Here is a 15,260-nt window from a genome sequence, read left to right on the forward strand (position 1 = left end):
CACTTGAATCCAATTACAATGATGCTTGAAATAGTGAAACACAACGTATAATCAAGTCGAATGATAGTTCCAACTTCTCCACTGCTTCTCAAAGTGTCAATTGCAATTAGATTGAAAAAATAATCTTGCTTACAGCAAAGTTGTTCTGGGGTGAGAAAAATTAATTTAACTATGAAAGGATTCTGCTGTATTCCTTACTGTATAAAAGAAACACGTATCATGCTAGGGTTGTATATAGATCTTAAATCTACGTTACTGTGGATTCATTAACTGAGAACACACACAATGACTAGCAGAGAATATAAATGTACTGCATTAAATCTTAAAAGATGTAAGTCTGGGGAACCAGCACAGAAAATAAAGGAAACAATGCTTAATTTAGTATATCTCATAAAAAAGCAATTTCTTTAAAAAGTATTAAAAAATACCAACCTGTTTTGAAGAGAAGGGAAGAAATTAAGTCCGAATTTTTAAATTGTATCTTGGTAAGCCAGGGGAAAACTTATGTCAATGAAGAATACATTTCAGAGCTCTTTAACCAATTATCGCTGATGTCTGAAATGATGTCTCAATCCCTTTTGCTCTTTCAATTGAAAATTCAGTTTTTCTCTGTGTTGTTTTAGGGCCAGAATAGTGTTGAACTGCGATCACAACTTTTTCCTCTATTAATTAATGGTAAATTAATCTACAGATCAGGTTCTGGGCTGTAAAAGTGAAGAGATTTCTTTCTGGCAGAACCCCCTCCCCCAACACTTCAAGTAGAGATAGATAGAAATGTCAGTAACTTGGAGCTGGATTTGTGGCTGTTCTGATCAGAATCGTTTTTCACTAGAGCGAAGAAAAAAAAAACCACAAAAGAAACAAGCCCCTTCCTCCTTTGTGTAAGTGGAAAAAAAAGCTTCTATATAGTGTTACAGAATTAGCATTAGACAGCATAGGGATAAAACATGAAACAAAGTTAGAAATGTCAATGACATTAATTTCCCATCAAAGTCTTATTTGAGTTTACATAAATCAGCTTAGTTCAGGCTTTGGCAGAGAGGAGAATAAAAACTATCTAAAGAAAACAAGTTCTTTCCAAAATCTTCAGATTTTATTTCTACTCCCGATCCTCCCAACCTAAGAGGAAGTGGGACTGACCTGCTTTGGAAAATGGATTTGGAGAAAAGAAAAGCTAGTATTTATATTGCAGTGGCATATAGAAGTCAGCACCTCACTGTGCCAGGTGCAGAATGACACCCTAAGCGAAGACCCCGGCCCAAACTGCTGATAATGAAAGAGCCTGACTCTTGCCCCCAGCTGAAATCAATGGGACTAAATATTTTAAAAAATCAGTCCATTTGTCAATGTAGTGCAGGATTGGGGCCAATAAATCAAACAAATTTGCTGAGTAAGAGCACAAAAAAGGGGGAGGGGAGGCAGAGCAGAAACTCTTTAAAGGAAGACTTTAGGTTTCAAATACTTCCCCGCATGCTTAACGCCACACGTGCATCGCCCTGCGGACTTTAGTGGGGCTACCGGTGTGTAAAGTCAAACATGGGAGGAAACGTTTGCAGGATCTGGGCCTTACAGTAAGTTACAGAGACAAACCCCTTACTTGTGAACCTGATTCCCAGTCTATTGAAGGGAAGAAAGCCCTTCAGGGGGAATCTAGAGATTCTTTTAATACTACCTGCCATTCAGAGCATTTGGATTCCTTCCAAAGGCAAAAACAAAACAAAACAAAAAGGCCTCTCTCTCTTCAGACGGCTCTTCACAGATTACCTGCAAAGGGAAAATAAACTGGGCTTGTACTCCTGTGTGCTGCGTTATGATGAATACAGAAAAACGGAACATACCCTTTTTTCCTCTGATTGTTCTGGCTTTAAAATTCAGCTTCTGTCCGACTTAGGAAGTCCTATGATAACTAAAGTTGCTTTAATTTTACATCTTGCAATTGGGAGTGAACTTTCTATCATCTGGATATTTTGTCTCTTTTGGGTCTGGGCCTCTAGTTTTGTTATGCCCTGGCTAGATAGCATTGAGCACAGTATGCCTCACCAAATGACTAGTAACAGTATAGTAATATCTTTACTTTCCACGCTGAGGCTCAACACAAGCAAACAATTCAAAAACGCTGAGTTAGATGTTTCCAGTGGCTTGTTCTAAACCAAGCGAGCTAAGGTCAAAGTCGTGGTCAATTATTCCTGACCACATAGATGGGAACTACCGTCTTTTAGCGAATATACCCCGCACCCAAATATACCCCGCACCTGAATTTACCCCGCGTTTTTTTTTTTTGAGTTAAAAAAAATCTTGTATACCCCGCACACGAGTATAACCTGCAGGGTATACAAGGCTGTGCTGGGGGTATATTTATGGTGCGCATTGGGGCGGGGCAGGGGGGAATTAGCCAGCCACTTACCGCCCAGTTCCTGCGCAGCTGCCAGCCTCCAGCCGGGGGAGCGCTCACCGCCCAGTTCCTGTGCAGCTGGATGAGCGCTCCTCATGCCCCTGCCTACGGCTGCGGAGAAACCGGGCAGTGAGTGCTCCCCCGCCTGGAGGCTGGAGGCTGCGCAGGAACCGGGCAGTGTGTAAAAAAAATTTTGTATACCCTGCACCCGGGTTATAGTCACAAAATTACGGTAGGTCAAATAATTTCCCAATGTGAGGATATGAACTAGATTAAAAAAAAACGGTTTTCTGAACCCGATGCTGGAGTCTGGTGGAAAGTCGATTTTTCCAAATACAGATTGAACCTTTCTAGTCTGGCACCTTCGGGACCCAACCGGTTCTGAACCAGAGACTTTGCTGGCTCATGAGAGGTCAATATTGTCTAGCAGCATGACCAACACTTCCACTGCTTACTGGATTCTCAAAAAACATTTGGGGTAGATTCAAGCTAAAGAACAGCCCACAACAGAAAGCCAGGACGGGTGATTTTAAATAAACTTTATGGGCCCAGGAGAAATGTGGCCACACCCATGAAAAGCGGACACCTGGCTAACTAAGATAATTCCAGACCATGCATGTTTTTGGACCAGAGAGCTTCAATCTGAAGGAACTTCTACCAGGGAGAGTGTCACCCATCTCCCAATTACACCTCCCCTTATTGCTGAATGCAAGAGAGCTGACCTGCTGTCTTACAATTGCTGCCTGCATCTGCATCCCTTCCTCTACAATAGGGGTGTGAAAGTTTAACCATGTAAATGTTTAACTTAAAAGCCTGGGCTATATCAGAGGCAGCATCTTAGGAGTGGCAGCTGGCTCCCTGGGAGTCGGGCTGCAGGCGGGAGCTGGTGCTTGCTGGGAGCCAGCTTAAAAGCCACCTCCTGGCACACACCAGTTCCCAGGGAGCTACCTGCCACTCCACATGTAACAGTGTAATGGCTGAATTTTTCAGTAGCTACCTGGTCAATAAATTACACACATTTTAATGTCCCTACTCTACAGAGCTTTAAAGCTCTCTCTGTGCTTCAGGACAGGTTCCTGATTCTGTTTCAAACCTGGCTGACAAACCTAGAGTTTCATGTAGGAAGCACAGATATTAAAGAATGAAAACTACCCAGCAGATGGCTTCATTCGGCTTTGCCAGTGCAGGACTGCTTCCTCCCTACCCTGAGATTATGCCATCTATTCTAATTTTAAATGGCATGAAATGGGGCTGTGGGCTACCATTCAGCAGGAGAACAGAGCTTCCTGTCAGGGAACGGTTGCTACTATTCAGATAATTTTTCCTTTCAATTTCATCTCATTATCCCATTTATCTCTAGGGCTCCTTTGGGATGGGCAGCCAGAAGGCCACACGCGACCCATCAGGGCTGTGTATGTGGCCCTCGAGACATTTTATTTACGGCTGCCCACACACAGGGTTGCCAGATTCCGCTAGTTTCTATCCACAGACATTTTTTTCATACCAGTGTTATTAAAGCGACAAGCACGTAAAGCCAGGCCACATGATGTGAGGCACATGCTGATTGCACACAACAGTGACTATGAGAGCTGTGTGCTCCCTTGGCATCCAATAGCAGTCCTGCTACAGGTCAGCTGGCTCACCCTGCAAGTTCTAGGTACGCAAGCGTAGTGAGCAAACCTACCTGCTGTGTCTACATTGGCATCCCTTTCCGGAAAAGGGATGCTAATGAGACACATCGCAATTGAAAATCCGCGGGGGATTTAAATATCCCCCGCGGCATTTGCATTTACATGGCTGCCGCTTTTTTCTGGCTTGGGGATAAGCCGGAGAAAAGTGCCAGTCTAGATGTGATTCTCCGGAAAATAAGCCCTTTTCCGGATGATCTCTTATTCCTACTTGAGAGTAGGAATAAGAGATTCTCCGGAAAAAGGGCTTATTTTCCGGAGAATCACATCTAGACTTGAAAGTAGGAATAAGTAGAAAGTAGACTTGTCTAGACTTGAAAGTAGGAATAAGAGATCCTCCGGAAAAGGGCTTATTTTCCGGAGAATCACGTCTAGACTGGAGCTTTTCTCCGGCTTATCCCCAAGCTGGAAAAAAGCAGCAGCCATGAAAATGCAAATGCCGCAGGGGATATTTAAATCCCCCACGGATTTGCAATTGCGATGTGTCTCATTAGCATCCCTTTTCCAGAAAGGGATGCCAATGTAGACACAGCCACCCTGTTCTGGGAGGCTGTCTTAGGCTATGTCTAGACTGCAAGCCTCTTTCGAAAGAGGCTTTTTCGAAAGATACTTTCGAAAAAGAGCACCTAGACTGCAATCTCTTCTTTCAAAAACGTGAGCCGCTTTTTCGAAAGAGAGCACCCAGGCAGTATGGATGCTCTCTTTCGAAAAAGCACAGTTTGCATTCAAGAACGCCTTTTTTCGAAAGAGCACTTTCGAAAAAAGGTGTTCTTCCTCGTGAAATGAGGAGTACCACCGTCAAAAGAGAAGCTGCGTTTTCTATTTAATTTCAAAAGAACGTGGCTGTAGTCTGGACGCAGGTGAAGTTTTTTCGAAAAAAGGCTACTTTTTTCAAAAAAACCCTGTAGTCTAGACACAGCCTTAGTTATGACAATCTTGCAGCCTGCTGAGATGAAGGAGGGACACTCATACGGCCCACTCACTAGCCACCAGCCTCGCTGCTGTCGAAGACACTTCAGTTGCTATACTCATAGCAAAGACGGGTGCATCCCTAATGGTATGTCTACATTGCAGTCATGGGCTGTGATCATTGTTCACAGATATACTGGAGCTAGATTTAATCTACCTAGGTCTGTAAACGTAACAGGGAAGTTACAGCAGCGTGGTCTCCAGCACTAGAGAGAGACTACCCCGGTTCCAGGTGGCCTTGTGTAGTAGCACAAAAATATATGCTTCTTTGCTCTGCCGCTCAGGCTAGCTAGAGATGTTAAAGGTGAACCAGGTAAGAGGTTAATCAGTAAGCATATGCCTTATCCGCATGCTTACCGGCTAACCCGGGGTGGGGAAGATAGCCTTCGTGGGATCGATCCGGCTCGCCAAGACCTTTGATCCAGCGCACAAACGCTCTGCAGCTCTCCCGCCCCCAGGCCAATTGAGATCTGGGGATGGTGGAGTACATGAAGTCTCCTTCCCCTGACCAGACACACGTGGTCCCAGAGGGAACCACCAGCTGTTCGAAACAGCTGGCAGTTCTCTCTAGGCCAGTGTTTCTTAAACTATGTTCCACCGCACACTGGTGTGCTGTGAACAACTCACAGGTGTGCCGCAACCTCTTGTTTTTGTCACTTCGTTTTTGTCTGACAACTATTTTTTTTTTTTTTTAAAGAAAATCTTCATCGGTGTTCCACATAAAAAAATATTGTTTGGTGTTCCGTGGTCTCAAAAAGTTTGAGAAACGCTGCTCTAGGCACTGTGCACCCCTGGCAGGGCAGGGGGCAAAGACGTCACGTGCGCCCCACAGCACCTGATTGACTGGGGGAATGTGCCAAGTCTCCTCCCACCGTCAGGGGTACATGGCACCTAGAGGGAACCACCAGCTGTTCAAAACAGCTGGCAGTCCTCTCTAGGTGCCACACACCCCTGGCAGGGTGGGGGGAGGAGGCAGAAAGACTTCCCCTACTCTCCCACCCCCAGGTCAATCAGGATCTGTGGGCGAGGAAGCACATGAAATTTCCTGGCCCTGCCCCTTCTGGGGCAGCCCACAGCCACTTCTGAAATTCATACACTGAAATTTCAAAAACTATTGCCCACTCCTGGGCTAACTGGAGCCTCCCGCGCCCTCACCCAGAGAGGCCCGGCAAACAGGGTCAGAATGGGCTGCGGGCCCTGACGAGCCCCTACCCCCGGGGCTGCAGCAGGAGGGGCAAGTTAACTATTCTGGGTGGTTTTTCCATCCCGGAGAGCGCGGGAGATGGAAGCTAGCTCAGGTACAGCTACTGGAGCTGCAATCACATCTCTTGCACTACAGACAACCTCTCCCTCTGCCTGTGGCAAGAGGACCATTCACTGATCGTGGTACTAGATCTAAGAATTTAGTCATCTGTTCTGTACAAGAGACTCAGGCCATAAGAGGGATTTTTCCTCACTCCTCCAGGCGGCAGGTTAGTCATAGAATAATCCAGATTATGTGATTTATTTAATATGCTCAGATTCTACAGCACAAGAGGGAGATACAGCATGCTGCATGTTGACTACAACACACAAAAGGGACCTGGATGTCGCATGGGGACTGGGGACGATTAAACCTTAACCTGTAAGTCACTTGTGGACACCTAGGGTGTGTTTAGACTACGGAGTTTTTTTGAAAAAAAAAGTGGCCTTTTTTTCCACCTGCATCTAGACTGCTGTTGCATTCTTTTGAAATTAAATTGAATGAACATGGCAGTTTTTTTCAAAATTGGTAAACCTATTTTTACCAGGAAGAAAGAGCTCTTTTGAAAAAAGGCGTTCTTGAACGGAAACTGGGATTTTTGGAAAGAGAGCGTCCAGATTGCCTGGGTGCTCTTTCGAAAAAGTGGATCGCTTTTTTGAAACTCTTGTGGCTGTCTAGACGATCTCTTTCAAAAGACACTTGTAGGCTAGACATACTCTTAGGGCTATGGTGTTTTACCCATGAGAGCTCATGTTACTATATATTCGTTAGTCTGTGAAGTGCCACATGGCTACACTTTGGGGTTAAGTCTTTCTGCACCTCCACGGGTGCCATCAGTGCTAACACAAACAGCGCAATGCTCCAAATCAAGTCACAAGCTGAAGAAACAATTTCTTACTTTTAAAACCAATTTCATGTACTATTTTTATTACAAGCAATAGCTCCAAGCTATTTACAAACAGCCAAAACCATGCCATTCAATAACCTGACCTTAATTGTAATGGCTCTGTCTTTGTGGATAAAACTATTTGACTTGAACGGCATGGTGAAGGGGCTGAGTCATAGCTCATGGGCTTTAGTTCCACTTGTGCCCGGATCATCATGCCCCGAGGCAATTTTGCTCAGCAGAAAATTAAGTACAGCAGCTTTGGGACTTTGTAAAGCACAGTAAGAATCCTCAAATAGAAAGTGCGCCTTAGTATCCACTGTGGTGATATTCACAATTGTATTAAAAAGCTATTATCATCAGTGCAGTTTAAGTTAACCAAAGTATATGGAATCAGGCTTTATAGTCAAGAGGGCAAAGTAGCAAATTATGTTGCATAGGTGCTTGGTGGATGCAGGGGAAGAACAGGGATGAAGAAATAAGAGCCCAGGGTAGATTTTCCAAAGCACTTAGCATTGTCCCAACTCTGCTCCTACTCAAATCTAGGCGAGTGTTACCACTGATTTTAATGGGAGGAGAATTAGGTCAACACTAAAAGCTTTTCAAAATCCAACTCTAAAGGTGTGAGCTCCTGCTGACTTTATACCTGAGCTTAAGATAATGGCATGGGAACTTTGAGCAATGACAATTCAAAGTCACTTTCAAGCAGCCTCAACAATAGGAATCTTTCAGGACCAAGACAATGTGCATTAGCTTTTGGAGACACAATCTGCCTTCATAGATATTTATGGCACTAAGGAACTGATGTACTAACTAAGGCAGAGGGGAAAGTAGATCTGGGGGGCATAGAAAAAGGTTTGCTATAAGTAGTAAACAGGAAAAATTGGCAAAAACCTTCTGGAAACTTTATTTTTGTGTGTGCAAAAGTTCAAATAAGTTTATTGAAATGATCAAACCAATTACCTAATTTATAGGAGTTGCTCTGCAAATTTTGCCATTGAAGCAAATGTAGGTTTTTGGAGCAGGAAGCACATTTCCCCTGACTTTTGAATACCCAGGAGAGAAACCAGAACATTGGAGAAAAGGGAGATCTGGAACATTTTTTTCTTGCTAACAATTACAGGCAGTCCCCAACTTACGCGGATCCGACTTATGTCGGATCCGCACTTACAAACGGGGCTTTTCTCGCCCCGGAGCTCACGGGCGGCGGGTCGCCACCGTGTCCTCCAGGGCAAGAAAAGCTTCTCCCGGTCTCCCTGGTCTGCTGGGGGGGGGTCCAGCAAAGCCGCTGGCCCCCCCCCCCACCCGCAGCAGACCAGGGACACCCGAGCCAAGCCGCCCAGGCGGCGGGAGTCCCGCTGCCTGGGCGGCTTTGCTCGTTTGCTCTGGAGAAAAGCCGCCCAAGCAGCGGGACTCCCGCCGCCTGGGCGGCTTTGCTCCTGTCCCCCTGGTCTGCTGGGGGGGTCCAGCGGCTTTGCTGAACCCCCCCAGCAGACCAGGGGGACAAGAGCAAAGCCGCGGAGCACGCCTGCAGCGGGACAGCCCGGGCGCGCCTGGGCTGTCCCGCTGCGGGCATGTTCCAAGGCTTTGCTCCCCGTCTCCCTGCAGACCAGGGAGTCTGCTCTGCCCCAGGCTTCCTGGAATCAGCCACTGATCAGTTTCAGCAGCAGCTGACTTGGGGACGCCTGGGTTTCTTAAGCTGAATCTGTATGTAAGTCAGAACTGGCATCCAGATTCAGCCGCGGTTGAAACTGATCAGTTTCAGCAGCGGCTGACGCCAGTTCCGATTTACATACAGATTCAACTTAAGAACAAACCTACAGTCCCTAGAGCAATTTAGCACTTAGGATCCATGCTTGGAATCTTTAGGGTCCCACCTACTGGGGGCAAAGAAACCAGGAGCAAAATGTTTTCACTAGCTACGATAGTGGAAGGTTTTTCCATCAATATAGTTAAGCCACCTCTCTGAGATGTGGTGTTAGGTTGAGAGAAGAATGTGTCAATCTAGGTGCACGTACGCTGGCAGTAAAGCGGCAAGGCACTCAGGGTGGGAAACTTCTCACAGCCCTGAGCACTGTCGCCGTGTCAATCTAATTTTTAAGTGGATACCCTCTGTATGATTAGTTTGTTAGGCTATGTCTAGACTACATGCCTCTGCCGACAGAGGCATGTTAATTAGACTACCCGACACAGTCAATGAAGTGGGGATTTAAATATCCCCCGCTTCATTCAAATAAAAATGGCCACCGCGCTGTGCCGGCTCAGCTGATTGTTGGCAAGCGCGGAAGTCAAGACGCGGATCGGTCGACAGGGGAAGCCTTTGTCGACTGCTCCCTTATGCCTCGTGAAACGAGGTTTACAGGAGCATTCGACAAAGGCTTCTTTTATCAAGACGCAGAGCGGTTGACTCGCGCGCTATACCGACAATCAGCTGAGCCGGCACAGCGCGGCGGCCATTTTTATTTTAATGAAGCGGGGGTTATTTAAATCCTTGCTTCATTGACTATGTCGGGTAGTCTAATTTACATGCCTCTGTCGGCAGAAGAATGTAGTCGAGACATACCCTTAGTGTCTTCCCAAGATACAGTACAATAGGCCTAACCGCCCACCACCCAGAGCATGAACTTAACTTCCATGAGGGTTGATAGAAATTTCCAACATGCATGTACACGAGAGTGTGTCCCTTGTTACAATGGTACATCCCATACATTTGCTGTTGTAAGCCATCCAGCTGTAACATCTGGTCAAATCATAGATATTCAAGACACACAAATCAGAAAGCAAAATGTTACAGCAGCTAAGCCTCATTATACAAACCTGTACAATGTTCGGATCCAATTCCCATCTACTTCCTTGTAAACCAGATAGTCAGAAAATCCACTCTCTGCAAAGTACCCAGGGGATGCTTTTGTGCATGAAGGAGCATCAACAGCAAAACAATAGCTGGCAAAAGTAGCACTTGGTTAAAGGACACAGGAGCAATAGCGATTAAGTATTTTTTTTTAAATAAAAGGACATAACGCTGGACCATTTATTCAGTTGGGAATGTCTACAAATACAGAGCATGTCAGCATTCTGAACGATTTGGCATCAAGTGGAATTAGGTGAAAATTTCTGCAGTTTTATTCCCTTTTAATTTTAGGCTTCTAAAATTCTATGAAATTGCTCAAAAGCAACCTTGTTTTAAATGGCAACATCTTGCAAAAATATGACCCCTGGTCATATTTGGGAGATGGTCCACTTTTGAGCATTTTGAATGTTGTGCTGTCCGCATCCCACTCTCTATTCCAAGGGCTGGGCATCTGGATGTGTCAATCATTCCCTTTTTGGGTGTGGCCTTTTTTCCTACACAGCTGAAGTCTACTGAATTTTTTATGCAAAATGCATGTTCTGCTGGCTGGAGAAAATGTGGATGATTCTATAATACTGGCTAGAGAGCTCCTGTTCCCTGGAGTGGCGAAACTGTAGTGTCTGTGTTGTGGCTTTGGCAAACCCGGATCTGGTTTATAGGACAGTGCTAACTTTCAGATCTCTGTGACATGGGCATCATCCTCGTGAATTAAAAACCCTTCTGTTTTTCTATTCCATTTCCCCATTCCTAACAGGCCCACCATAAAAACAACATTTAACTGTAGTTCAGAGCCAACATGGTGACAGCACCAATTTTGTTTCTGGGTAGAATTAAAACTTTCCACAGGCAAACAAATTTACAAGCACATATTTGGCCTTTTGTAGGGTCCCATCAAATGCTTTAATTTACTTTATTTCCTCTTCTAAAACCAACATATTAAGTTGTGCTAAAACAGTTGGTCAATAATTACAGTGTCTTGTTAATACCAGTAACAATGCCATTAAATATACCCAAGATAGGTGGTTACTGTTCTATAGATATTCCTTTATATCTGCATCAGTCACAGAACCTGCATAAGCTTCTAACTGATGGGCAACACACTCGTACAATAGGTCAACAGGAGAAATAGGCTTCTAATATTAAACAACCATATCTTCATAAAACTTTGTTTTATAATAAAATATCTTATTAAACACAACTTCCTCTATGTGTATGTATGTATATATCATACATGCGTTTGCTTGGCCTTCCACTGCAGGGCAGCAAATGCATTTACTTCCCAAATGGGCAGAAAACGCATCCCCAGTCATGCTCCAGCTTATACAGCAAATTCTGCAGCAAGAGTCCTTAAAACTTTATATTACACTGTCACCATTTCATGGTTCTTTATTCCTACTGGATCAAGCCAGGTACTGTGGTTTCCATGTTATACATGCAAGCCTTGGTCTGTCTTCTATTGCTTAGCTTGAGGTTCCCAGGAGACCAACTCCTGCCGCAGAAGACCAGGCACAAATAATTAACCCATCTCAAATCCTCTTATTTCTATGTTTACACTAGATGCGGAACCACTCTCAGATGAATAGTTCTGAGATACTGAATCTGCAAAGTATGAGATTATATCCCTCCCTGGAGAATCCAGGTAAAATATGAAGAGAATACACAACTCCAAGAATATAAAGGAGTTCAGGAACTCAGACAAAAGCGTCACGAGAAAGAAAGTACCTAGGGGTGGGGGAGAGAGATGTTAAAGAACTAAGGTCAGAAGTTCATATGTAACTAGAGCCCAGACTACATTTTAAAAAAAAATGTTTCAAGCAGTGTAGTTAAAATCACCGTAAAATCTTCAACTTGTCAAGGCGACAGAGGAAGGAGGGAGGACAATGTAAAGGGAAATAGCTGTGTGATTTACAAGAGAGATACATAAAAGGGCAGAGGATGTCACAACAGGATCATAAGCAAGAGGAAAAAAGGGGCCTATTTAAAACCAGCACACTATGCCCAAAGAGAGTTTGGCGGGGGCCAAGAGGGAGTTACTCTGGATAACAACATCTGTTTTTATACCTGTGAGTAGTTTTTCATCTACTCACCTTTGACAACTCATTTAAATAAAGCGGATACCTATTTTAAACAGAGGGTGCACATTAATATAGTGGGGGTAAGTGGTAGATTAAGGTAGGTTCCTGGAGCATGAGTAAGGATAGAGCTTTATATTAAGGAATAGGACTTTGTAAGGAGAACGATTTTAGTCTTTCTACTCTCAATACAAATTGTCCAAAGGGTAAGTGCTTATTAGTGGATCTTGCAAACAATAGGGAAAGGACATTCAAAGCAACTCCAGTATGCCATTCAGCATATTGATGTGCTGTTAATTTGGATTCCCAATTGACACAACATCCATCCAAGAACAGCCAGTGTTTTCTGCAAATTAGCATATAATCCTATCTGGCCAAAATACTGTTAATTCCAATCTTCAGTAACTTCAGACGTGTCACTCAAGTACACACAATGCTAGAGGTCTAGTGAAGTTGAACGGTTTGTGCAAGATCAGAGTAGAACTGACTACTCTAGATAGTGAGTTTTGGGAGTAAAAGGTGTCTCCCACCCCAATTTGGATATTTTCGTCTCCCATTGTATTTACTCTTGCAAACCCAGTGGAAGTTTAAGATGCTCTCAATTCCTGAGATCTAAATCAGGCTGAATACTGCTTAAAATCCTTTCGCTAACTTCAACAATAAAAATTTAGAGATGTCGCTTGGCTGGATAAAGACCAATTCAGCTATTTGTATAGCCAGAGTCAAGTGCTAAGTCAAGTCTTTAAACTAACAGAAGTACTGACCAAATTCTATATTGCTCTCTGACTCCCTTGTTGATAGACCATAATACCACTCTTAGCTTGAAGAGCTGACCATTCATGCTAAATTCACGAGTATACCGGAGCAGTAATGAGAACATCAAGCTATCAGACATACTGAAACATACATACACACACACACACACACACACACACTGAAGTCAGTTATCTCCTCTTAAGTTCATTTGCATTGAATGGTGGCATGCGTCTCTCAGATTTGCACACGCTACCTGGGCCAAGAAGTCAACTGGTATAAAAAACAAACAAAACCTCAACCAATCAACCAACCTAAAAACCCTGCAAAAAATCTTTAACTTGTGTGTGTGTGTGTTTATGTGAGTGCACAAAGCCAGAAGAGACTATTTAGATTTGGGCTCCACAAAAAATTTGTCTCCATCCTGAATGCCATACGAATGTAATGCCCGTGAGTTGTATTTCATCTCCTCAGGACCAAATGGAGCTTCATGGTCAAAGTAGTAGAGCAACATGTTGCTTGTTGACAAATGCACTACAGTTTTTAACTGTTTCTTTAATTCTGCCACCGTCTGATCTAGACGGATGGATATCTCTTCCACCTTATCTTTAAAGTGAACTTCAACCTTCGCACTGCTCCTGGGCCGAAGATCCACTACTGCTAAGGGTTCCAGCTTCCCATATTTTGTTACGAGCTCATGATACCTACAAAATAAAAAAAGAACAAATTATATCACAATTGCGCATACAATTCTATACTACTCACAAATTACTTGTACTCTGTAACTATAATATGGACACCAGCCACCTACAGATTTCCAAAGATTTGCAAATAAGCTGCAAAGCTTAATACCTGTGAGACAAGTATAGTCACCAATTTTGTGACTGGTAAACTGACGGGATTTAAGGAGTTTGGCCAAGACACACAGTGAACATAAGAACATAAAAATGGCCATACTGGGTCAGACCAAAGGTCCATCTAGCCCAGTAGCCGGTCTGCTGACAGTAGCCAGCACCAGGTGCCCCAGAAAGGGTGGACCGAAGACAATGATCAAGCGATTTGTCTCCTGCCATCCTTCTCCAGCCTCTGACAAACAGAGGCCAGGGACACCATTTCTATCCCCTGGCTAATAGCCTTTTATGGACCTAACCTCCATGAAATTATCTAGCTTCTTTTTAAACGCTGTTATAGTCCTAGCCTTCACAGCCTCCTCTGGCAAGGAGTTCCATGGATTGACTACGCGATTCGTCAAGAGCCAAAACAGAACCCAGGGTATCTTAACTACAAGTCATTTTAACTACTAAACCACATGGCACTTAATTTGATTGTAGTTTTAGAGGTAAAAGCTAATTAACCTGAAGTGAAATCTGTAGTGAAGAAAATCCTACACTGGGTAAGGAACGTTGTTTAAGAATTCAGTAATGTAAAAGTAATACAGGCCCCTCCTCATACATGGACACTGGGCAGGAACAGCAAAACATGCACCAAATATCTCATCGTATATCTGCCATTAAATTGTGGCGATTTAAGAGAGGACCTCATTATAACGCACTAATTCATGAGGCCATATTCATTCCAGGTGAAAACTCAACAAACAAATGGATTTCTATGAAGGATGAAGCTAGATTATGAAGTTTGGACTTTTGCCATTTTCCATACAAAGCCTGGGAAGAAGTACACATTTTGATAGGACCTGCAATACTAGGAACAAAAGCAGAAAGGCCAGCTACTTTAGCAACCTTGTCTCAGACTCTGGCCAAAGCTGCACAGGAGCAAAGATATTAGACTGAATATAGTAACTGGACAGAGAATGTATCTTGTTTTAGAAGAAAGTATTATCAGCAATTCAAGGTGTGTATGGCATACCTGCTTACTGCTCTGAAAATATGCTTCTCGTCAGTTAAGGAAACTGAGAAGTTATTTCATAACTAGGAATTCAAACCACCTATCCTGAATTTGGGAGAATACTGTTCTAACAATAGCTAACAATAGCTTAAGTCTTTTGCCCAAATAGGTGGACAAAAAATATCAGAATGAAATAATACCAAATACATACATACATAATAATACAAAGCACTTTGGTCAAACTTTTCTAACACAACTATGAGAGTTTGGGGGCCTCAATTTTCAGGTACTTCAATGGAGCCTGATTTTTAGGAAGTACACTGATCAGAAAGTCATTTGATCAGAAACAATGTTAGACATTCTATGAATCTAACAAGCAGCAGGATGGAACACCGAGCCTTCCCTGACTGGAGGAGGATGCAGAGAGAAATACTGATTTGCTGGACATGTGTATTTGGTGGAACTGTGAATACAACTAAAAGCTTAGCTACATGAGGAAACTGACCAGTAGAACCATAGCAATCTAATTATAGCTCTGTTGCTATGCTGCTATAATTCCCC

At 43.6% G+C, this 15,260-nt stretch overlaps 1 protein-coding gene across 3 annotated transcripts in view; it reads right to left on the minus strand.

Moving 5' to 3' along the window:
- The window catches only part of LOC102462950 (tubulin-specific chaperone cofactor E-like protein), a 113,837-nt gene that overhangs the window by 69,157 nt on the left and 29,420 nt on the right, over positions 1-15,260 (minus strand). The window contains exon 1 of one of the 3 annotated variants that reach the window (XM_075909743.1): positions 2-4,166. The exons of 1 other annotated variant lie outside the window; for it this stretch is intronic. Coding sequence is in view for 1 of the 2 variants with exons in the window: in XM_075909744.1 (XP_075765859.1) it covers positions 13,240-13,558 (319 nt within the window). In the remaining variant the exon portion in view is untranslated. Of the gene's footprint in view, position 1; positions 4,167-10,195; positions 13,559-15,260 lie in introns of those variants that run through there. One more of the 3 variants, XM_075909744.1, reaches the window with a different exon arrangement.

Source organism: Pelodiscus sinensis, chromosome 26 (genome assembly GCF_049634645.1).
Source record: "Pelodiscus sinensis isolate JC-2024 chromosome 26, ASM4963464v1, whole genome shotgun sequence".
Classification (NCBI taxonomy): Eukaryota; Metazoa; Chordata; order Testudines; family Trionychidae; genus Pelodiscus; species Pelodiscus sinensis.